The following is a 26,067-nucleotide window of genomic DNA, read 5'->3' on the forward strand; positions in this document are numbered from 1 at the left end:
CCTTGACAAGCCAGCTGTATTGTAAAGTTATATCTATCCTTACTAGCTAGGGTCCTTACATGCTTGCTAATAACTTATTTGAAGAGTTGGGTCTTGGAGATAGACAGTGTTTTGTTAAGAACATAGGTAGAGGAACTTATGAGAGTTAAGTTGAATGCATCAGTTATGGAAAAATGTGTGCAGAGGTGTTAATGAGACAAACCATTTGTGAACTCCGTATTCAGGAATTTGGGCAGCTGTGTTGTCTGTGGGGGAAAAGCCAACAACAAACCTTCCTCCTGTGCATGATCATGTTTTGATTCAGAGTGTGCACAGAGAAGGGTCTATTCACAGATGGGTCCATTGTCGATGTGTTTGTGAGAGAGAGAGTGAGACAGCGAGAGCGGGGCAAGGAGGGGCTGAGTGAATCAATGTGGTGTGCGCAGCTGTGGAATATTTTACCCATTTTAAAGTGTAAAAAAATAGAAAATCAATATGTGGCGGGCTGGGACAAATAAATCAATGTATCGGAAAGAGTTCATTGTTTGCTTCAGTTAGCTAATGGCATTGGTATTGTGTCATAGGTTGCATGAGAGGCAATAATTTGATTCAGCATTTGTTTTCTGGAATTTGTATTGATTTACTGGAAAACATCAATGACAATACAGTTATGGAAACTGAAATATGTTTGCATTATTTGAATATCAATTTTATAAGCTGTGTTATCTTTGACATAGATATGGTCGATTAAGGTGGCCTTTTCAGTAGTTGCTTGTTTAACAAGTTGGGTGTATCCATGTTGCTGCATGAAATCTTGAACAGTTTGTGTAATGAAGAGATTTTCATTGAAGTCGCCCATTATTATTTTGGTTCCCAAGAATGTGTCAAGATGATCAATCAAATGCAGCAGTTGTTCTGAAAGTAACCAAACTGTAGGATGGTGGTCTGTAGAGGATGGCAACGTTTGCTTCCAGTGACTTTATGTTGAATGTTAAACATTCAATGTTTAGACATGGCAAATGTGTGATGTTGCAGTCTGCATCATTTTTAAAGTAAACTCCAACACCACCATGCTGCTGTTTCTTCAGTTCCATGAAAATATGTTCAGTGTCATCATATACAAGGCACCTTGGTTTGCTGTGAAATGAAAAGCTGTTGAGATGAGTGTCTTGGGTAGAATGTTCTTGTTTTAGCCATGTTTCTGTCACACAAATGACGTCAGCTGCAAAATACCTGTGATCACATCGAATGTCTTTGATATGAGCAGAAAGTCCTTGAACATTGTGCAAAAAAATTCTGTATGTTGTATTGAAGGATTGAAGTGGTGGCTCAATTAATGCAGGCATGTTTTGTATTGAAGTGTGAATTGTGTCATTAGCATATATAGCAGTGGCTTTAAAATCTTCGATGATGAGTCCTTCAAGAGATGTTACACGACTCAGTGCTACATATGCTTGTCCAGAGCTAAACATTTTCAGAGAGACAACAGCTTTCTCCACTGTTAAGCCTTGTACTTTGTGAACAGTGCAAGCCCAAGCTAATTTCAGAGCAAACTGACGTCTCACACCACCACTGTTTGTTATTCTGTCCTCTTCAGGCTCAATTGGTGTGGCTTTTTCCAGTCCAGCTTTTGAAGATGGTTTTTTATTTCGAACCATTTTTCCGACTTTTTCATTACCAAAGGTGACATATATCCTTGATGGGAAAGTGTCAACATCCTTGTAACATATGTCAGAAACTGTTCCAAAGACTCCATTTGCAAGTCCATCTGAAACATCAATGTTTTTCAGTAACATGACACGTGCATGTATGCGAAGATGCAGTGTATTTACCAAACAAGTATTGTAAACTTTGAGATGGTGTGTCATTTTTCTTTTCAAGCGACCAGTTTTAGCATCCCTGTCAAAATCTTGAGCTTCAATGGAAGTGGTATGAGGGCACATTTTGTGCAACATCTGAAAATTATGAGTGTCAACTTGTTGGTTTGTTGCATAAATGTGAAGATCTTCACTGAATTCTCCTTCTCCCGTCTCACGACTTTTCAGCATGCTGATATCTTGTTGTTGCAGTGGTTGCTTTTTCTTGTGTGTTCTTAAGCGATTTAGCAACTGTGCAAAGTGTGTGTCTTTCTGTCTGAGTATTTCTGTGAGTTCTGTTACAGCAAAATGATTTTGCCATAAGTTAACACCACTTGGGGCGACATAGCTCAGGAGGTAAGAGCGGTTGTCTGGTAGTCGGAGGGTTGCCGGTTCGATCCTCCCCTGGGCGTGTCGAAGTGTCCTTGAGCCATTTTACTTGTTTGTGTATACAAGGGTTTTCCTTTGGTGGCAATTGATATAGGTCTCCTACTGCAATGATAGACACTTTACCAAAAGAGGAATAGTCACCTGTTTGTTTGATCTGTCTTAACCATCCATGGATATATGTAAGAAGTTTATGATCAACCATTGAAATTTCATCAATAATCAGTATTTGGAGCTTGTTGAGTTTGGCTCTCAAAGTATTAATTTTTTCTTCTGCAAGTGGTTGATATGGTAATGAGACATCTATTCCAATTGAAAAACAATTGTGTATTGTAGCAGCATCAATGTTGTAAGTAGCAACACCAGTTGGAGCAGTGAGTAACACATGCGTGTCATCTGGGTTTTCTGATAGCTGTGACAAGATACGAGATGCTTCATAATTGATTGCTTTTATCAGGTGGGACTTGCCTGTGCCAGCTCCTCCAGTGATAAATGCATAAAATGGATCTGGGTTTTCGTTGTTGAGTTTTTGTAAACACCATTGCCGAATCTTGTAAAATAATTGCAGCTGTTTTTCATTTAGTGACTGTTACGTTCGCGTGTGGGATGCGGGCGTGCGTTTTTCTCCCCTCTTCCGTTCTGCTCTCTCTCGGTTGCTGTCATTTCCGCAGGAGTCCGTGTGCCGCCCTTCGTTATTCCCATTGGTCATCCCCGCTGTCCATCATCAGAGTTCTCCCGCTCATCCCCCCCATCCGCCAATCAACTCCCTCCTGCAATCATGTCTCCCCCAATCATGCCTCAGCTCTCAATTTAAAATATCCCCATTTCGTTCCTGCAGGAGCCTTCCGTTTCCTCATTTGTGCTGTGTGTTTGGGCAAATGCTAGGTTGTGTGTGTTATTGAGAGAGTTGTGTGGTCTAAAATTTCGTCCTCCCTGTTTCGCTTCAGAGACCAGTGTTAGGTAAGTTCCGGGGGCCCCTATACACGTGTTGACACGTAGGGTAAGGGCTCTGTCTAAATACATTAGTTTAGTGGTGGTGTCGCCCCCCTGTATTTATGACTGCGGGTCGCAGTTAGGTTAGTTAGACAAGTTTGTTTTCTGCATTGTTAATAGGTTAGTTATATTGCAAAATCGTAGTTAGGGTATTTGTTTGTTATTTTCGGCACCACTCCCTTTTTTTTGTACTGGTCTCGGTCGTGTGTCTTGACGTGTTTTATGTTTGGAAATGTCTGTAAATACTTGTAAATAGCCCCCCCCCCCCCACACAGTAAAATCCCTTTCACCGTAGTCCGCCTTGTGTGTCTCTCATTATTCTCACAAGAAAGCTTATATATATTTAGTTACATCTCCTGGTGCCAAATATCAAACATAATTTAAAATATTGCACCCTTAACCCCTAGAAGGGTCGTAACAATTGGGGGCTCGTCCGGGATATAAGCAGCTTGTGAGGGTAATTCCTTGTGACTATTAACTGGGAAGTGTATACATATATATATATATATATATATATATATATATAAATTTTTTTCTTTCTCCCTGGGAGTTTTGGCTCCGGTTGTGATATATTGGTTGGGTAGTGGCGTTTTACTGTCACCTGTTGGCGGAAACTGTATTGGTACTTTGTATTTCGTATTGGTATATTGGAAACGGTATTTGTTACTGTGTCATAGATTTAGTGTGGATGACTCGCTCTCTCTTAGTTTATGGATTATTGGTGTTGGCTTGTGCCCGATTTGTGAAAGTGAATGTATTCGAGCCGTAGCAAAGGCTTCACTGAGTTGCATAAGAATCCACGCGTTAATGAGTTTCTGCTTCGTCCGTCCTTTTCTACCTTGCGTTCTCTTTTGAGGGAGGAATTGGTCCTACTCGCTCGTCATTGGGGTGAGCCTAGAGAACTGTGTACTGGGCGATACAGTGTTTTTGAACTTCGGCAGCATCTGACTGAGCTCGCAGTGGAGCGAGGGATTTTGAAAGTGGAAACGATGGCCACAGAGATGACGGAGGCTGATTTTAAATTAAGACTCGCTGAATTGGAGTTTAAGAAAATACAGCTAGAAAATGACAAGCAGCTTGAACTTGCTAGAATTAATGCCAAGCTCAAAGAGCGAGAATTGGCTTTAGCTGAGGTGAAACAAAAGGATGCGGCACAGCTCAAAGACCGAGAATTGGCTTTAGCTGAGGAGAAACAAAAAGACGCGGCGGCCTATCGAAATCAGCGCTTGAGTTTGGTTACGGAAGGAAAACTTGATGCCTCTGTATTGTCTGTTGAAGGGGAGGATTCTCATTCACCTGTCCATAGTAGCGCTGTGCACAATCTAAAATTGGTTCCTAAATTTAATGAACGTGATTTGGATACCTTCTTTATACTCTTTGAAAGGCTAGCAGCAAACCGAGAATGGTCGGAGGCTGATAAAATTCTTTTGCTCCAGTGTGTTGTAGTGGGAAAGGCTCAAGAGGTATTTTCCGCCCTTGATACGGAAACCCTGGCGTCCTATGAGCAAGTCAAGGATGCAATTCTGAAGGCTTATGAATTGGTCCCCGAAGCCTACCGGCAAAAATTCAGAACATTTAGACGAGGGGACCAGCAGACTCATGTGGAGTTCGTGCGAGATTTGGTAATCCAGTTCGATCGCTGGAGGAAATCCTCCAAAGCCACTTCATACGGGGAACTTTGTGATTTGTTAGTCCTAGAGCAATTTAAAAACACTGTGTCAGAGCAAATCGCTACTCACTTGAGCGAGCGTGGCGTACTTAAGCCCATGGATGCTGCGGTGATGGCTGACAATTACGCACTGACCCATAAGCATGGTTTTGGCGGTTTTCGGCCCCGTGCAAATAGTCCTCATACCCAGAGTGAGACGCTTACAGGCTCGGCACACTCTAGATCGCCAGTCATGAACCAGACTGGCAGCGGATTTGTAAATCCAAGAGAGGAGCGATTGTGCTTCTTTTGTAAAAAACCTGGTCACCGTATTGCTGATTGCAGGGCATGGCAGAGCAAAAACAAAACATCCCAAGCACTCAAGCCCACGGGTTTTGTTAGAACAGTCTCCCAGACATCTCCCCTGATTGCCCCTGAAAAGAAAACTGACTCTGGCTATGAGCCGTTCCTTTTCGAGGGTCTGATATCTCTTCCTGGTGCGCCGGCTGATCAAAAATCTGTGCGGTTTCTCCGAGATACCGGTGCGTCACAGTCGTTCATGCTGGCTGATGTGTTGCCCGTGTCCGAAGTAACTTCCAGTGGCGCGAATGTGATCGTTCAGGGAATTGAGATGGGGTATAAATCTCTTCCGTTACACAGAGTGCATGTTGACACGGAGTTGGCCTCAGGATGTTTTAATGTTGCTGTGTGTTCCGCTCTACCTGTCGTAGGCGTGACGTTTATTATGGGAAACGATATTGCTGGTGGTAAAGTGCGTCCTCTACCGGAGGTTGTAGAACAGCCCAACACATGTCTTATGTCCCAAGACATGTCTGAGGTGTTTCCGGCCTGCGTGCTCACTCGTGCTCAAGCACGGAAGCAGGGGGAAGATATTAATTTATCGGAATCGGTGTTAGCACCCCCTGGTGATGTTGATGAGTCAGAAACTGAGTCTCCAGTTTTACATAGCGAGATGCTTAAAACTGAGACCTTACCGAGTGAGCTGGAGGAGGCGAACGAAAGGCAATCGCTTAATTCACAGTCAGAATTGCCCTCTCTTGTACTGCCTGTCACTCGTGAAAATCTTGTTTCTGCTCAGCAGTTTGATCAGTCACTGCGTCAGTGTTTTGACGCGGCTGTCACACCCGAAGCGGCCAAAAAGATGACCATAGCTTATTTTGTGGACAATGGAATGTTGATCCGGAAGTGGTCTTCTCCTGTTGCTGCTGGTATGGAGTGGGGCGTGACCTATCAGATTGTAGTGCCCGTTGCTTACCGACCGCAAGTGTTATCCTTGGCACATGAAAACCCATGGTCTGGTCATATGGGAGTTACAAAGACGTATAACCGTGTGCTAAAGCATTTTTTTTGGCCTGGACTTAAAAATGCTGTAGCGAAACACTGTAGATCATGTCATGTTTGTCAGATCACTGGAAAACCTAATCAGGTTATTCCTCCGGCCCCTCTCTGTCCAATTCCTGTAATGGGTGAGCCCTTCCAGCACGTAATTGTGGATTGTGTGGGACCCCTCCCCAAGGCAAAATCTGGTCAACAGTTCCTCCTTACCATTATGTGTATAGCGACCAGATTTCCTGAGGCTATTCCTCTGCGTACAATTACCGCTAAAACGGTGATTAAAGCACTGACCAAATTTTTCTCTATATTTGGTTTTCCAAAAATTATTCAGACAGATCAAGGCACTAATTTTCTTTCCAAGCACTTTAAACAGTTCTTACATTCTCTGTCCATTACGCATCGAGTTTCTAGTGCGTATCATCCCGAGTCGCAGGGTGCACTGGAACGGTGGCACCAAACACTCAAGTCTGCTCTCCGCAAATACTGTCTGGAGACGGGAACAGGTTGGGATGAGGCGGTGCCCTTTGCATTGTTTGCTTTGAGAGAAGCGGTACAAGAATCGTTAGGGTTCAGTCCAGCTGAACTGGTGTTTGGACATGCGGTACGAGGTCCTTTAAAGGTTTTAAAAGAACAGTTTATGTCTGATGACTCGTCCTCCCAGTCTAATGTGTTGGATTGTGTCAGTCAGTTTAAAGAGCGGTTACACGATGCCTGCTTGCTTGCCAAAGAGGCGCTTTATTCCTCACAAGGGACTATGAAGCGTCGGTATGACGAGAAGGCTGTAGTGCGCTCTTTCAAGCCGGGAGATCAGGTCCTGGTGTTACTGCCTGTTCTTGGATCTGCTCTGTCTGCTCGCTTTTCTGGTCCATACACTGTGGAAGAGAAACTTAATGAAACGGATTATGTAATCCGAACACCCGACCGCAAGCGCCAGTCTCGTGTTTGCCACATTAATATGCTCAAAACATATCATGTTAGAGAGACACCCCCGTCGGAGGACGGGAAGGAGGTATTACCTGTTTCTATTGTTAGTCCTGCCCTTATAACCTCCCGTCTATGTTGTGCAGAAGATGAAGATGGTCTTGTGCTTCGGAACGCACCTCAACAGTGCGCTAGACTAACAAATTCTGAGTCCTTGTTAAACTTGTCTTCCCATCTGGCTCATTTATTAGATAATCAGTGCGGTGATATAGTTCAGTTAATCGGTGACTATCCGGCACTATTTGGTGACATCCCCTCTCAGACAACTGTCTTGCAGCATGACATTGATGTGAATGGCTCGGTTCCCATTAGACAACATCCATACCGTATCAATGCTGTAAAACGGGATGCTATGAAACAGGAAGTGCAGTATCTCTTAGACAATGAATTGGCTAAGCCCAGCTCCAGTCCCTGGAGTTCACCCTGTCTTCTTGTCCCAAAGTCCGACAGTACAGCACGTTTCTGTACAGACTTTCGCAAGGTAAATGCGATTACAGTGCCAGACTCCTACCCTCTGCCGAGGATGGAGGACTGCATCGACAACATTGGTTCCGCAAAATTCGTGACTAAACTCGACCTACTTAAGGGGTATTGGCAGGTTCCTTTGACACCCCGTGCCTCTGAAATTTCTGCCTTCGTCACCCCAGATGACTTTCTGCAATATAATGTTTTGGCATTTGGACTTCGCAACGCCCCCGCCACCTTTCAGCGGTTGGTGAATACAGTCCTAGCTGGTGTACCTGATTGCTATGCTTATTTGGATGATTTGGTTGTAAAGTCGGACAGTTGGTCCGATCACATTCAAGTATTGCGAATAGTGTTCGACAGGTTGGGCAAAGCAACGCTCACTCTGAACCTGGCCAAGTGCGAATTTGGTAAAGCGACCGTAACCTACCTGGGGAAACAGGTGGGTCGAGGTCAGGTCCGTCCAGTGGAAGCGAAGGTTGCTGCCATCGCTGAGTTTCCTGCGCCCACCACAAGGCGTGAACTACGCCGGTTTCTCGGAATGGCAGGTTATTATAGAAGTTTTTGTAGAAACTTCTCTGTGGTTGTCGCCCCTTTGACTAGTGCCCTCAGTGTGATTAGACATTTTGAATGGACCCCAGATTGTCAGCACGCCTTTGAAAGTGTTAAGGCGTTGTTATGTAGTGCCCCTGTGCTCGCTGCCCCAGACTTCGCACTACCGTTTCAGTTAGAGGTTGATGCGAGTGCCCTGGGAGCTGGTGCCGTGCTTCTGCAGGAAGATGCGGAAGGAGTTGATCACCCTGTCTGTTTTTTTTCCCGGAAGTTTAATAAGCACCAGATACGATATTCCACCATTGAGAAGGAGGCGCTTGCGCTGCTATTATCATTGCAGTTCTTCGAAGTCTATCTTGGCTCTAGTTCTGTGCCCATTGACGTCTACACGGATCACAACCCATTGGTTTTTTTGTATAGGAAGTACAACCAGAACCAGCGCCTCATGCGTTGGTCTCTGATTGTACAGAATTACAACATTGTGATTAAACATAAGAAGGGGAAGGACAATGTGGTAGCGGATGCGCTATCTCGTGTTTAGTGGGTGCATGATACTAGATTTGGGATTTGTATACTGTTGTATTGTATTCCCCTGTCATCCTGTATTGAACAAACTTTAGTTCGTTCTTGTGTGGGGGAGTGTTACGTTCGCGTGTGGGATGCGGGCGTGCGTTTTTCTCCCCTCTTCCGTTCTGCTCTCTCTCGGTTGCTGTCATTTCCGCAGGAGTCCGTGTGCCGCCCTTCGTTATTCCCATTGGTCATCCCCGCTGTCCATCATCAGAGTTCTCCCGCTCATCCCCCCCATCCGCCAATCAACTCCCTCCTGCAATCATGTCTCCCCCAATCATGCCTCAGCTCTCAATTTAAAATATCCCCATTTCGTTCCTGCAGGAGCCTTCCGTTTCCTCATTTGTGCTGTGTGTTTGGGCAAATGCTAGGTTGTGTGTGTTATTGAGAGAGTTGTGTGGTCTAAAATTTCGTCCTCCCTGTTTCGCTTCAGAGACCAGTGTTAGGTAAGTTCCGGGGGCCCCTATACACGTGTTGACACGTAGGGTAAGGGCTCTGTCTAAATACATTAGTTTAGTGGTGGTGTCGCCTCCTGTATTTATGACTGCGGGTCGCAGTTAGGTTAGTTAGACAAGTTTGTTTTCTGCATTGTTAATAGGTTAGTTATATTGCAAAATCGTAGTTAGGGTATTTGTTTGTTATTTTCGGCACCACTCCCTTTTTTTTGTACTGGTCTCGGTCGTGTGTCTTGACGTGTTTTATGTTTGGAAATGTCTGTAAATACTTGTAAATAGCCCCCCCCCCCCACACAGTAAAATCCCTTTCACCGTAGTCCGCCTTGTGTGTCTCTCATTATTCTCACAAGAAAGCTTATATATATTTAGTTACATCTCCTGGTGCCAAATATCAAACATAATTTAAAATATTGCACCCTTAACCCCTAGAAGGGTCGTAACAGTGACCGTAGGAGACACATTGCAGTGTCCTTTTGCAACCCACAGAACCTAGGTTCGATAGTGAAAGTGTTGCTTTTATCTGGCTGCAGATTGGGAAGGATTTCATCAGTTTCCTCTGTGTTTGTTACATGACTGGTCATTGCTTCCAGACACTGTAGACGTTGTAATTCTGATTCTGGGCAAATTAGCGCCCATGCATCTTCTGGTTGTAGCAATAATCCCATTTCTCTCTCTTGCTTAGATATATAAGATATTATATACACAATGCAAGAGTAGGCGTCAACAACATACTGAATATCCATATTTGCATTCCAGCATCGGAGAAGTTGTGTGTTATACTGATTTACCCAAACATCAGATGGTTTTCTCTGTAAAACAACATTGTTTTTTTTTTGTCATGCGTATGTATGCAGCTTCAAACAGCTCCTGGGATATACCAATAGATGAAAAGAGGGAATCTGCAGAGTCAAAAGATATGTCAGCATTCATGACTACTTGCCGTACTCTCTCCATAATCTGTCCTGCGAGTTCCATTGAAAGCCTTGGATGATTGGTTTGTTGTTGAGGTTGTTTTTGGTTAGGCTCACTATTGTGGTGCATTTCTTCTTCAGAAATTTTATTCCTTATGATGAAAGTGTTTTTTGATGGTGGCCGCGGGAAGTTAAAGCGACAGACAGTTTTGTTTTTTCTGCAGCTCTTTGAATGCCTTTTGCTGTGTTGTTGCACAGTAGAGACAATGTCGTGCATTTCCTTATCATGAAGAGGTGGCATTTCACATGTCACATATTGATTAATAAATGCTACAACATCTGCATCATCAGCTTTATCAACTTGAGGTGCATTTTCAACCCAGAATAGACAATGAGTATGAGGTGAACCTCGTTGTTGAAATTCCACTCTGTAGAAGTAGTCAACAATTTTTCCAATTGGTTGAGCTGGTGACATGATGACATCTTTAAGGAAACAATGAAAGCGATAATCAAACATTCTGGCAGCTGTTACGGGATTCTTTCTCAAGAGATCACATCTCTCTGACCAGTCCAGATCATCAGCATTTATATGATTGCCTTCTATCTGGAGGAAAATTTGCAATGTCTCCATCATTCGAATGTTTCCATCGCATGTCAGCTGAAGAAAATGAACAAAGCCATGTTGGGATTCCAAGCTGTCTGACCATAGCAAAAAGATCTTTCTGAACACTTTGCCAGAAAGCAGGTGTGCCTCTGATAGGTTTCATGAATTTGTATCCCTCGTCAAAATGGAGAATTCTTTGTAGCAAATCTTTGTTCATTTGCATGTCTGATGTAATTTTTCTGCCAGAGTCACATCCTTTTCTTAGTGCAATAGATACATTTGAGACCACTTGGTTAATCTCAGATAAATATTGTGCATAAAAAATGTAGTCCATGTTCTTTGCAAATCTTCCATCTGCATTGAGTATCCGGTTATTAAAATATCTACATATGGTTAACTTTTCTTCCCTAGTATCATTAAATGTATCGGTTCCTTTGGGGAAAAGAACAGGAAAGCATTTTGCTTCATTGCCTTCATTGGTTAATAATGTGACTGGGTCGTTGTCTTGTGCTGGGGCCAGAGACAAAATTCCATCAAAGTGCTGATCCATCACCTCTTGGACAATATCAACAGGTTGTAAACATGTATCATTGGACATTCCATGTTGCGGTGTATCATGTATTGATTCATCAATGTGTTCATCATCTGGTGTTGTTTCAGTGGATGCTTCATCATTAGCGTTTTCTGGATTAATCTCAACACAGGTTTCATTGTCAAAAGACAGAGGTTCAGATGTGTGCTGATTTATGTCATCATTTTCATTGGGTTGTTGAATTTTGTTCAGTGGATTAATCCATTTGTTGTTGAAGGTAATATCTTTATACCATGGGTTATGTTGTTTCAAGTACGAGAAAGCTTTATGAATAGCAGCAGTGTTTACATATTGATATTCATAGTGGCCTTTGTATGTTAACTTTCTCTTTAATTTCACACGGATCATTAAATCATCATGCTCTTGTCTTGGAAGTATACTTGCAATCTGAGAGACATTAGATGGTACACACGTGACAGGTCCATGAACACCATTTTGTCCCCCTTTTGGTAAAGCAAGCATCTTTATAAAAGGAATGTTTATTGCAATCAAATGTTGTTCCAACGAATTTAAGTTCTTCAGCTGTGGTGGAATGGGATCCAAAACCAAATTATTTGCAACACTTTCTGGAGGCATTCTGCCATGAAGAAGTTTTCTGTGACATGTGTAACAAATCCACAGTGTACTATTAGGATCTGTACAGTGTTTTACAGAGGTGCTTTCGCATTTGTGAAGGTACGTTTCAGTAATGCATTTACTGGCTAATGAAGCTATAGCATTCCCTCTTTTTCCATATGTGTCTTTTTTACATTGTATGACTTGATGTTTAAACAGCTGTCGATGGCATACGGAGCATACATATTGGGGACCAGTGCTAACCTTGTCTTTGAATTCCTGAACAATGTAGTCCATTTGTTGTCTTTGTTTCTTTGATTCAATCCTTCTGGTAATATTGTACTGTTTCAGATTTTCCTTGTGTTGTTGATCAGTGGCATATTTGTCTATGCTGTATTGTTTTGTACTTGCACGGTGTTGTTCATAAGTGGCATATTTGTCTATGCTGTATTGTTTCGTACTTGCACGGTGTTGTTCATAAGTGGCATATTTGTCTATGCTGTATTGTTTCGTACTTGCACGGTGTTGTGCATCAGTGGCATATTTGTCTATGCTGTATTGTTTCGTACTTGCACGGTGTTGTGCATCAGTGGCATATTTTTCTATGCTGCACTTTTTCTTATTTGCACGGTGTTGTTCATTAGTGGCATATTTGTGTGCACTGTATTGTTTCACATTTGTTCGGTGTTGGGCATCAGTGCCGTATTTGTTTATGCTGGCTTCTTTGACGGTTTTCTTGTAGTTTTCATCTTCATTGTATCTTTTAATTCCTCTTTTATTTTTTGCATCTTGAAATTGTTTGTTTATTTCATATTGCTTGTTTTTTCTGTCAAGCTCACGTCGACTTGAAGAACTCCTTATCTGATGTGACTGTGGCCATTCATTGGATTTGTTGCAGAGTTTAGTGCATTGGTCAGAATTGTGTTGCTTCACGCATGTAACTACTTCGTAATGAGATGCGTTGCAGTGTTTTAGGTATATAGCTGTGTGAATTGTCTTTCCATTTGATGTGGAATACTTGAACCAATTGTTGCGACTGTATGTGAAAACATCAACTCCAAAGAGATCAGCAGCTGCTTGTATTTCCACCTCAGTTGCCCAAGTTTGAACATATTTCATGCATGATGCTTTCAAATAGTTTTCAACAGAAAAATATCCATCTCTGAGAATAGGAGCATACTGTGATGCGTTTATTTCCATATATTTAACCACAGCTAGTCAGATTTTTCTGTGATGACCTTCACTTCCACTAATAGAAAATGACAAAGCTCTGAAAAAGCAGTTACCATCATCTACAATAGCCTTTGTCTCACAAGGATCATTCATTGGGACATTCATTGGAACTGGTTCTTGTGTATCAACATATTCAGGTGAGTTGTGGATGATGTTAATTTTTGAACAAAGTGGTTTTTTTTGCTGCACAGTGAAAGGAGAGAATGTGAGACATGGGCTTTCCATTTCATTGATGAAAACAACTTCATCTGCACTTGGATTTGGCATTGTTGGATTGCTCTTAGATTTCATGTCATAATGTAATTGACATTGTTTTGATCTGCTCAAATGTACCATCAGCCTTTGAAATGGCTTTTGACAGCCCTTGCATACATCTAGGGAAGTTATTGTTACGGTATCACTGGTATTATTGGCTTCATGTAAATTCTGGGATTTAGGACCTATATATTGAATCTGGAGATTACTGGTGATAGCTGCAAGATCTGTTCTTTTCTGGTTTTCTTTGGCCTGCTTACATATTGTGTCATTTGTTCTGGGACAATCTCTTTCTGTGCTTTTACTTACATTACATGGTGAAACATTTTTTCCTATGACATCTACAGAATTACCCTGCAACTGTCTTTTCCTTGTAACTTTCATGTGTATTGCACTGGCTTCAATTGTAGTAGATTCTTTCTCTTTCTGACATGGTAGAGGTTGTTGGTCAACATGGTTTAGGCCTACATTGACCTCACTTTGCTTTTGTTTTTGCAGTTTTTGACGTTTGGCAGTTTGCCATAGAGGTTTTTGGTGTGCGTCTTTCACAATGACTTCTTGATATGAAGATTGCATGTTGTAATGTAATTGACATTGTTTTGACCTGCGCAAATGTGCCAGCAGACTTTGAAATGGCTTTTGACAACTGTTGCATACATCTGGCAAAGTTATTGCTATGGTATCACTGGTATTATTGCCTTCATCTAAACTGTGGGATTTAGGAGCGTAATTTTGAATCTGGACATTACTGGTGGTAGCTGTAAGCTCTGTTCTTTTCTGGTTTTCTGTGGCCTGTGTACATATGGTTTTATTTGTTGTGGGACAATTGCTTTCTGTGTTGTGTAAATCATTTCCAATGAGCTCAAACATTTGTGCTAAAGACCTAGGAGTCTTATAGGTGCCAGTCTTGTATGCATCCACCAAAACAATTGTTTTGTCAACATCAACATTAGAAACAGGAATGAGGCTTTCAAAATGATGGCCACTGTATGCCAACACCAATGGAACATGAGTATCTCTTGCATTTGCTGGATCTGTTGCATCTGCAGATATAACATATATTGGACTATGAGCTTGAGCATTCGTTGTTTTCCAAAGTGTGTTGAAAACAAGGATATCTTTCTTAGTAGTATGAGCACAACTAAGGATAGCCATATCACCAAAATAGTCAAGGTCATATTGGTTAGTTGTTTGCAAAGTTTGCCATGCTTCTCTCCACTGCTGTTCTGTATATCCGTTTGGATAGTGTGGAGATGCCTTAATTTTCTGTTCACCTACAGTATTCCAGACCTTTCTATAGTGCTCAGGCCTTTCTGTCAAATGTTCTGGAAAACATTCTCTTGCATTTATGTTATCAATAATGGATTCATACAAGCAATTACCATTGGCCTTGTTTGGATTGCCACTTCTAAGTTGGATACCATGCTGCTCTGCTATGCTAATTGCCGTCTGAAATATTGAGTTGCCTTCACCTATACCTCCTCTTATGTGGTTCTTGCCCTTTTTAATGGCAAGTACTGCAGCTAGTCTGCTGTTTATTTCCTTTTGTTTGTTTTCAATATCAGCATGAGCTACTGTCTGTAAGCACACTGTCTTGTTATGGTCTGAATCTCCCCCACTTGTGTCATGCACAGAAGGCATCCCCCCTTTGTTGTCCAGTGTATTTGGTGTCTTACTTGCGAATGATTTCACCCCATTTGGCTTACAAGCTATTGGCAATGTGTTGTCATCACGCACTTCTGCAATACTAAACTTTTTGGGACATTCAAAAGTTGGCTGGAAGGGAACACAGAAATTAGATACCATCACCCAGCTATATACCCCGTGCCGTTTGCCTACTTCTGAAGGTATGTGACCCCCTTGCCCCTGACCAACAACACTTCCTTCATCCCTACCAAACTTCTGTTTCTGTACTGTTTGACTACCCAACTCCTGTTTCAGTGCTCTCTCAGTAGGCAACTCCTGCTTCTGTTCTGTCTGTGTAACACTGGTGTGTATGTTTCCCATCTTTCTCCTCCTTACTACCTTGTCCCTAACATCTTCCTGTCCTAAAACTTCTTTGACCCTGTCAACTACTACCAAAGGCCTACGACCCACATGCCCTGAACCAGCAGCACTTAGCTTTTTGATGTGCAGGGATTTCTTCTCAGCCACTGACTGAGGTGCTGGGTCATGGACAGGCTTAGCGTTCTGGCGTTAGGCCGAAGGGTAACATAGGACGTATGTGTCAAAGATGCGTTCCATCCTACCCCCGCTGACAATTCGCTGTAAACACAAGTTGATGTTAGGTGTTAATTACGTTAAATACTTACAGAATACTTTTTAGAAAACGTAATTGAACAGTTCAACAAAGTGTATACATCTACAGAAACGTACTTGCTGTATGTCAACAAACAATCCTTTGGCAGCATGCTGACATATACAATGACGCCGGTCCCGAACCTGCATCCTCACATCTAGAAACAAGCACAAACAACATGACTTAAATTAAATATGGGTCTCCACTATAACAGTAACACATCGGGACACAGACACATTGGCATGCAAGAATTACCTGGAACAGTAGGCACCAGATGTGTCCATTGGTCATGGTCAACATACTTCATTTTAACAGCTGCACACAAGAATATACAGACGTATGGGTTTAAAAAAACCAAAAAAAAAAGAAGAAAAAAACAGAGACAGAACATTGTTCAAACATTGGACACCACTAACAATGGACAATTTTATGTAACACACAGAGCAGTTATTACCTGGAAAGGGCCGATAGGATGTTGCTAAGCGTTGAGATCGATCAACACGCTGTGGCTGTGATGAAGTACCATGCTCCTTCTTGTTTTTGTGAAAGCATCGTTTGAGTGTAGGATGCACTCTAAGTGGTACAGGATTGACAGGGATGTGCAGGATGCTGTATGAAGTGTTCCAAATGAAGTCAGCAAGGAGAGGCATACCTTCGTCATCACTTAGGTGTACCAAATCCTGACACCACAGATGCCTTAAACAAAAAGTAATGACAATAATAATTAAGTCCCAGAGAAACATGCATAAGAATGTACTATGTACTCCAAGAACAGTGATGTTGTATCCACAACTTCTTGGAATATACCTTTTGGATGGCTGGAAAACATTGTCTGTTGAGAAGTACCGCACCCCCATCTTTGCTGCAACTCGGTGATATTCCTGCTTTAGCAGAAGCTGGTACTCCAGTGTTGCATGTACATGTCGTATGGGGAAATCCACCACAAACACCTAGAAATAACAAATTGCTATTAGCACTAAAATAAAACCTACTTAATTTCTGTGACTATTACTACTCCCTTTGTGAACACATTCTACTAAAGGACATTATTGCCTTTGTCTGAGTGTGTTTATGATTTGACACATACCTTGTTCGGCCAGTGTTGCAATGCAACACTGAGGAGAGTCCCAAAGGCCCTGGCAGCCTCCTCAATAGTGCGACTTGAGGTCATGTTGTTCCCCGGAGCAAGCAGGCACACTGCATCTGGAGTACGTGGAGTATCACCAAGATGGGAGATCTCCAAACGCAACGCTGTTGCATCTCCTCCAGGTGTGGCCATAAAACCAAAGGACAGCCGACCCTCTGGCATGTTTACAACTCCATCAGCAAAAGATCTGAGATGTGAATCGCCAACAACGAACACAAACTACATAAAGAAAACACAAATCAAACATGTTACTACAGAAAGCAAAAGATAAATCAAATATGTTAATAAATACGCTAGTGAATGTTGTTACAACACTAAGCGATGTAACAACCTTGCATGTATCCAATTATATTGTATGACATGCTATACAGTACATAACACAGTATTAGATGCTATAGACTACATAAGGCACTTTTGCATACATCACCTCTTTCTCATTGGTGTGACATTTGTCAGGAAACACAGTCTTGTGCTGATGCCCACTGATGTCTGACACAGGCCATTGACGGACTTTATGACGTGAGCCACACCCTGCCATGGCTTAACAGGAAGAACTATATTAACTTGATGCCACAAAAAAAAACATAGCATTACTGCTGCTACTTGTTGTTTGCACGTCAAAGTCATTCACACCTAGTTGTTACATGTTCACACTGTGATGATCTTTTTGCCATGAACATGGAGGCCACTTAGACCTTCAATTCATCTCATAATCTGCTTTATAGCTTCTTTAAAATAAAGAGCAAACAACTTTCACCACTTGGCGCACATGCCAAATCTGGCCAATCCTTGGCCATTTAGGGGTACCTTATTTAAAGCTTTGTAACCCCAGATTTGAACACCACAGACACTTGAAAAAAGGTTTAAATGAAGCAAGACATTTGTACCATCTACAATACTAGCTTAGATGACTTTATATTCATAATTTTGGAAGAAATAAAGTGGCACAAATGCAACTGTCTAGGCAAAAAATCTAAAATTAATTTGCTCTTTTTTTAGTTCGCAATGAAATACTGGGAGATTGCATATATGCAGCAGGTTAAAGTATACCAAAAAGTTCTTGACCACAAGTTCATAAAATGTAAAGGTGCATATGTAGAAGTACTACAGATCTAAGAAGCAAAAACTAAGCAGTGTACCCAGCGTCAGACAAATCTACACAAAATGTCTGAACTATGCATTGCTGTAAATCACAACAAATTCACATATTTCACTACAAATCAACTGTTTTACTGAAGGAACTCAATGTGCATCATTTTCAAGTGGTAATTACAAGCTTTCTGTCAGTACAATGGTCTAAAATAGCTAGGGGTCCAGAAACAAATCCAAAACCTCTCCAAAAAGGAATATAATGAAAAAAAAAAACCTTATGAAGCTTTAAGATGAAACATTGATATCAGATTTAAACATAATGCACAAATATTGTCACACAATGCTGAACAGTACCCATATGTGTAATAATTAACTCTTGTATGTGTTTCTGTACTCTACTCTCGTATGTTTTCTTGTATGGGGATGGGACGATATGAAAACCATTTTCAACCGTCCACCTGATATGTTCTGTGTAAGGACCCACACGCAGACCAGGGAAATCCAAAAAACGTTGTCTTTATTCAGTCCGAGGTTCGAAGCCAGGTAATCAGAGAGAGGACGGTGCCGAATCGAGTTTCCAAAAGAATAGTGAAAAAACAGGCAAAAAATCAAAAACTAGGAGATCAGAATGGCGAAGGTACAAAGGGACAGGCAAAAGAGAAGTCAAGGCAAAGCGAAGGTCAAACCAGAAGCAAACAAAACCAAAAGGGGCAGGCAAACTCGAAGTCGTACAAAGGGGTGTCGCAGGAATCTCGATAGACAAAGGCTTACTAACAATCGGCACAATGAATTCGATCAACGTTCTGACACTGAACAGGTGGAAAAGACTGACATTTATACACTGGGGAAGATAACAATCAAGGAGGGGTTAAGTGAGTGAGGGAGGAGTAACAAACAACATCCAGGTGAAGAACATTAGGAAAACTAATTCAATGACAGGGGACTGACAAAACGCGGACTGGAATCACATAGACAACAATGATAATAGACGGCCTGGGTGAAGCAGGTAAAACACGTGCAGAGAGAGAGAGGTGCAGTCAGAGCAAGAGACAGGTGCAGGCAATTGCAGAACTCAGCGTTAGAGCAGGCTAGAAAGAAAAGGGGCGGAGCTACAGCACAGCATGGAAAAAGGGGAGACTGGTTAATGTATTAGTATAGTGATCTAAACTATCAAAAACCCAAAACTAGTGTGTGTTAGTCCATTAGTAATATTCACATGTTAGTATATTAGTGAGGTTAGTACTTTACAATCTATAAATTAGTAGGGATTAGTAGAAATTAGTAAAACTAGAAATAAGCAGGAAGTAAGTAAAGCGAGACTGGAAAGAAGGGGGGAAACCACGAAAACCCGGAACCACCCGAATAGTGAAATCACACAAGTACAGGGGAGTGAAGCAGCTCAGGGAACACAGACACAGAGACAGTACTGGGGAGACAAGTGACCGGGAATACAGACTACAACACCACCACGTTTTGGCAATGTTCCAATACTCTCCTCATCACTGTTGTATGCGTCACAAAAACGATTACAGTACTAAGTAACGCTTACATTACAGTGTGAAATATCCACATTATGTAATACCACTAACCTATTTAAACACACTTAATTTCAAAAATAACGTACATACCCGAAATATTCTCAGCAGTAATACTTACATAGCAATAATGTGTTCAGTAGATAGAGACAGAGACAGTAAATCAATGACAGTTCTATCCGGTTCGGTTTTCTCCAGAAAACGATTTCAGATAGTTGTATCAGCAAACATATGACTTAGCTATGCCCCGAACGCCTCAATAATAAGTAGCCTACTTTCCAAGAAATTACACAATATCGTTGACAACGTTTCGTTGGATGCAAGGTATTTACTTCCACCACAGAGTAAATGTGCATGTGAATGCGATAAGAAAATTGTTGAGTACGCTGACCTATAAAACGCTATTCCAAAAGCAAAATTAGACATGTTATACATCGTTAGAAAGCTTATACTGTCCTACTGAAGAAACAAATTGTCAATCGACCAGACTGTACTAAAAAGGGTGACAATGCCGTAAAGAACACATGTGGCATTATGCACAGCTATTTTGGAAGGTACCCAGGCATCACAAATGCGCGTATATTTCACAAACGGATTGTCCAACACAATATATGACCATTCAGACTCAAAAGGGACATCTCTATGCGTAAAACCAATGTGCATTCAATATTTAGTCGCAGATATTGACTATAGAATGGCATAGTATAATTTCTTAAAACGTTGTCTCGTTGGTTGAATTTGCATGAATTGGCCTATAGCATAGCAAGATCGCGATTTCGTGGAGGGACTAAAAAGTGGCACCGAAATTTGTGCAGTGATTCGGTCTGGTCGGTGCTGACCATAGAGCAACTGGTGCCATTAAGGTACCGGTTTTCGGTACCCAACCTTAGTTATAAGTGATAAGACTTGTATCTGAACTGATTTACCCTGACAAGAACAACAAGCATGATATAACAGGCTAATAGATTGTAACTGTTTTATATATCCCCTCAAACACATTATGTTTTTATGCGAACATTCACTTTGATGTCTTGACATCCGAGGCGACTGAATGCATTCACATTCCACAAATAACTGGCAACAACATTTATAGCAGAAAACATGAACACGTCATAAACAATTTGCTGTTGAATTGAGTAATTTGACTCTCATCGTCATTTCCATATAATCGCAAAATGACAAGAATAAATACAATGAAAACTCGAAATTGCGTGACATTTTTAATTAATATTGCAGTGGTACAGCCACCGTTTGCTTTCATCTTCTAGATTCCTTCAAAGTTACTGCTAGCGGAGCAGCTAAATACTTGCTAGCAGAGCAGTTAAATACAGATGCGAACCATGCAGCATAAATTAGAGTCGTCTTACCGGACTTTTTGTGGAATTGAAGAATCACAGAGTTAAATTATGGTAGTTTGAAAAAGCAAAAGGGACGATTACTAGAATTAACCTGTTATTTTACCCTGACAAAAAGTGCGGAAGGCGATTTTTACCTGTTTGCATTTACTGTATCCCCAATGTAAATTACGCAGAACTACCGCATACCTGAAACGTTTTCAGTCAATTATAATGGGCTAACAAAGAAAATCCGGATGGAAATATTCAGCAACTGAATTAAAACGTTTTGGTACGTAATATGCTGTCCGAGCACGAATGCTTAATATTTTATAAAACAGACTTAATGCTAAAGCAAGAAAAAAACAGAACAGCATACATGTTATAATCCTCAATCTTAATTTCTAATCTGTTCCAAGAAGTTGGCAGGCTATAACAAAAAGTCAGAAATGTTCAGCTCTTTAAGGCCCACCGCCAACATTCCTGTTCTTTTGGAAAGTATTACCCGCCGAGCAGGGACTTTTTGGGGGGTAAAATAATGTGCCCGGAACTGAATTTAGACCGTGGTCCCTGCGGTGGAAATGCACTGAGTTCCTCAAAAGGTTCCTAGTTCCCAGGGGAAGTTTGTGCGGTGGAAACGCGGCTAAAGTCAGCACTTTGAACCGTGTACTGAGAGGTGAATTACACTGTTGGGCGCAATATATTTGTTTGCCTGCGGGCGGCGGTGTAATGATACGTCTGGACGGGGCCTAGCAGCCAAGTTAACATTAACCAACAATTTTATATGATCTGAAAGAGTACATTAGCGAACGGCGCAAAGATAGCTGCATAAACAGTTCATTACAGTGAGTTTTAGCACATTCGTTGCAAAACACGTAGCCAAGGTAGCAAGCTATTCGGCAAACAATGAAGAAGAGAAACTTACCCCAGGCCTGGATTGTCAACGCTGGTCTTCAATTAAAACTGTGGTCGTTTGTTAACGTGCCGATTCCAATTGCCTCAATAAACAAATGTTTTAATATAAATTAGACTATCAATGTTTATTATTTCCTTTTTAATTCAACGATGAGCGATATAATGGTTTCATAATAAAAACTACCTCAAACGAAGGCGCTTGCTAAATAGCTACGCAAAAGTGAAATGGCGGCCAGGAAGCCTTTGGGCTTTTATCGACGCTGAGAATGCTGGGATTTTTTCCCCAGACGCCACTGACTAGCAAACTAGGAAAAGGTAGAAGCTGATTGTAGAAATAATCTTCACGCACTTCACCCTATAGATGTCATCAAATCCTCTCCATTTCACTCATAGCTACCTAGCTATGGAATGTCCTCACCTCTGCAACGTTATTTGTTGTCCTCCATGTGTCCATACATCTGTACTACCTCATTCAATGCAAGTTGGTAAATATATTCATATTCTTGTATTTTTATCTGTAAACCTATGTATTTTATGCTATATATGTCTCTATGTGCCCCCCCCCCCTGCACCGTTTGGTGAAGCCGCAGCACTCATTTCGTTTACATATGTGTCTGCACATTGTGTTAATGACAATAAAATAGCATTTGTCCCACATTTATTATAATCGTATAAGTCTCTTTTCCAAACTGTGTAAATATCTGATGCTTTTTCTCAGAGTACCGATTTAACATAACTGGACGCCCAGATGTATTCACTCCCATTTTTCCAATTAAAAATGCTAAGCGATGGCAAAACCTATACCCTAACTATGAAGCAATTATATAGTCTATGCTGCTGCATACTATCTCTTCTTCAAGATCATTCCGATACTTCTATTTGCGGGTTTCACGGGGAAGGCATATATCTGTGGAAAGCAACGCACGCGCATTTACGCAGATACCCGCCGTTGCCTTTCGCTTTGTTTTACAGCTACCAGTATGCTTTGCTTATACTTTTCAGAGTATCAGGTGTATATATCTCGGTTTTCCCCCACAAATGATTCGCGCAGACATATAGAAGCGTGAGATACGCTTGTATCCACCGACATTGTGCACATAAGAACTACAGTCTCTGACATGTGTGAACATTTCCAGCCTATTTGTTGTTGCGTAGTAAGTGTGGCTGCTTGTCTCTGAGAATAATGTGAGGACAAGCATTTGATTGTTCATCCTGCGTCCTAATGTATATTGGCGCTGCTGTTTTAAAGACATATTCATCATCACACTATTGTTAATATAAGTGGGCGCTTTTAATGCAAAGTGGTCATCGTTGCGTGTGAATGCATGAACGCGCCAGATCTCCGCTCCACACGACAGCCATTCACACGTCTGGCCGCTCCGGAGGACAGACATTGACACGTCTGGGTACCACCGCTCAGTGGCAAGCTGCCTAACTATGAAGCTATTATATAGTCTATGCTGCTGCATACCATCTTTTCTTCAACATCATTCCGATACTTTTATTTGTTGGATTGATAGGGAAGGCATAAGTTTGTACAAGGCAATGCACGCGCATTTACGGAGATACTCAACATTGCCTTTTACTTTACTCAGTTGTTGTCATTCTGTTTGAGCGTTTATACTCACTCTGTTTATACTGTACATCCTGTCAATATTGTTCATATTGTATATACCTTTCCTTTTCATACCTTTCATATTCTATATAGGCTATATATATAATACATATGTACATACACTGCATTGGACTTTACTGCTTCTTTTGCACTTCAGGTGACATGCTTACTGCATTTCGTTCTCCCAGTACTTGTATTCTGTGCAATGACAATAAAGTTGAATCTTATGTAAAGTAATGATGCTGGCCACTGTGCTCTCCTGTCTGACTGAGGATGACAGATATGAAACGCTGTTGGCGCATAATCCAAAAACAGTTAAATAAATGAACAGTTTATGAGTAATACAAACATTTTGCATTGATGTTAAAACAATGTATATACAGTTTCACGGCGTAAAAGCCTGGTTTTTTATTTTCCCTTCGTGTCCCCCCACTACGTGGTAGAATCCGACGCCAGTGGCTGTTAGGTGTCAGCAATGGTTCTAAGGTGACGAGACTACCTGATGACATTACAAATGGCAAAAGGTCGCAGAGTACTTAATAATGAGCGCGAGGAGCTGGGCCACACAAATAATACAATGGCTGAAGGAGCACCTCAACATGCATCACCATCCAAGTTACCAACGGTACACAGCGAAGAGGGGAAACAGCTGCGGGAAAAATTCCAGCTACTTATTGTAAGTGCAAGCCTATATACTAAAATCAGCAGTAGGCTACATTAAGAGTATACAACTGTTGAATGGCATATAGGTGGCGGTATAAATAACACAAACCAATACTTCAATCAGGGTGTACAGTGACGGTTTATATTTTGATGTCATATTACAGTACGCCTGCCGAGACGAGTCTGCCAGTCGGGACGAATTTGCAGCAGAGGCCTTAAAGTCGGCCACACGGCCACTATAGTGAGATTGGAGCGGCAGAACCGCGCCGCCAACCAACGAAGTCGCCATCTGCACAAGCGACTGGTCAATGCGCAGCACAAGCTACAGGCCTCTGAGTTGGAAGTAACAAAGCTCCAAGCGACCGTGGCTTTGCAGCTTGATGGTACGTTGCTACTCTGAAGGAGAAATCACGTATTTGTCATGTTAAAGCAAACACCGATCGCCTGACAATAAATAACGGTTCAATTAATGTATTCCTTTAGATCGCAGAATGGCGACCACGGGTTGTGCATATGTAGAAGAAGAAGCTGATGCAAGCGCAGACAGCGAGCCTACTTACAACCAACTGCCAGAATGACGGAGGCCACAAAATACAAATACGGACTGTATTCCTATGTGCCCCCAACCAAGCAAGCACCATTTGGTGAAGCCGCAGCACTCATTTCGTGTACATATGTGCGTGCACATTATGTTAATAACAATTAAATTATTTGTCCCACGTTTCTTTTCAATCGTGTGAGTCTCTCCTCCAAACTGTGTAAATATCTCCTGCGTTTCCTGAGTATCGACTTTTCATAACTGCACGGCCAGATGTATTCACTCCCATTTATCCCATAGTTTTCAGACACGCGAGCAATGAAAATTGCTAACCGATGCCAAAACCTATAGCCGAACTATGAAGCTAGTCTATGCTGCTGCATACCATCTTTTCTTCAGCATCATTCCGATACTTTTATTTGTTGCATTAATATGGAAGGCATAAGTTTGTGGGAAGCAATGCATGTGCATTTACGCCCATACCCACCGTTGCCTTTCACTTTGTTTTACATCTACCAGTATGCTTTGTTTATACTTTTCTGAGTAGCAGCTGTCTATATCTCGGGTTTTCGCTTACAGCTTAGCGGAGCATGTACATTCAGAGGGATATGAACTCCAAAATCTGTCCAAAAAGTAATATAACACTTGTTGTCCACTGTAAAGCATATAAATAAGTCCCCCATGAAGGTTTAACATGGAACATCGCTATCAGAATTTAAAATAATTCGAAATATTGTCACAAAATTCTGTACACGTTTTGCCAATGCGTCACAAAAAGTAAGCAATTACACAACTAACTAACGCGTAGCCTACATTAGTGTGAAATATCCACATTATATAATACCATTAACGTATTTAAAGAAACTCAATTTCAAAAATGACGTATATAACCGAAATGTTTTGAGCAGTAATACATAGCAATGATGCCATTTTACCTGTGTTCAGCAGATAGACACAGAGACAGTAAATCAATGAAAGAGTCATGGCCGCTTGTTTATCTCCAAAAAACGATGTCAGATAAGGAAAGATATGGTTTAGCTATGCCCAGAAGTCCTCAATGATAATAGTACTTCCCAAGAAATTACGCAATATCGTTGACAACGTTTCGTTAGTCGCAGCCTCTATACTGCTACCACAGACTCAAACAGACTGAATGCCCAAGTGAATGCGATGATAAGAAAATTTTCGGTTACGCTCACATATAAAACGCTATTCCAAAAGCAACATCAGACATGTTATGCATCGTTAGAAAGCTTATACTCTCACCTACTGAATAAAAAGGGCGACAACACCATAAACAGCAGGTGTGGTATTACGCACAGCTATTTTGGAACTCAGGCATCACAAATGCACGTTGTCTCGTTTATTTTGTTACTCAGTGAGCAGCGTTTTCACTGCTGTATTGGCATATCTTAGGGCTATTATCGGGTTTATCTTGTTGCTATGAGGGAATACAATTTTTGAGTGGTGAAAGAATATTTTTATGAATGCCCACATTGATAATATTGTCCATTATGAAGTTCAGACCCTCCCCTCACTG

General features: G+C 41.5%; 1 protein-coding gene across 3 annotated transcripts; it reads right to left on the bottom strand.

The window, feature by feature from the left end:
• Positions 1-14,499: 14,499 nt before the first annotated feature.
• LOC118237502 lies at positions 14,500-17,513 on the bottom strand. 3 transcript variants are annotated; one of them, XM_035436265.1, is made up of 4 exons: positions 17,263-17,513; positions 16,776-17,054; positions 16,143-16,638; positions 14,500-16,003 (listed from the first exon to the last, which is right to left on the bottom strand). In XM_035436265.1, exons 1-4 carry the CDS (start codon positions 17,371-17,373, stop codon positions 15,894-15,896), a joined length of 996 nt encoding a protein of 331 aa, XP_035292156.1. In that variant the 5' UTR covers positions 17,374-17,513; the 3' UTR covers positions 14,500-15,893. The 3 variants fall into 3 exon arrangements, with proteins under 3 accessions (XP_035292156.1, XP_035292155.1, XP_035292157.1); XM_035436266.1 differs by lacking the exon at positions 14,500-16,003 and having other exon boundaries at positions 16,340-16,384; positions 16,540-16,638; XM_035436264.1 differs by having other exon boundaries at positions 14,500-16,638.
• Between the last annotated feature and the right edge of the window lie 8,554 nt (positions 17,514-26,067).

Source organism: Anguilla anguilla, chromosome 10 (assembly GCF_013347855.1).
Source record: "Anguilla anguilla isolate fAngAng1 chromosome 10, fAngAng1.pri, whole genome shotgun sequence".
NCBI classification, from domain to species: domain Eukaryota; kingdom Metazoa; phylum Chordata; class Actinopteri; order Anguilliformes; family Anguillidae; genus Anguilla; species Anguilla anguilla.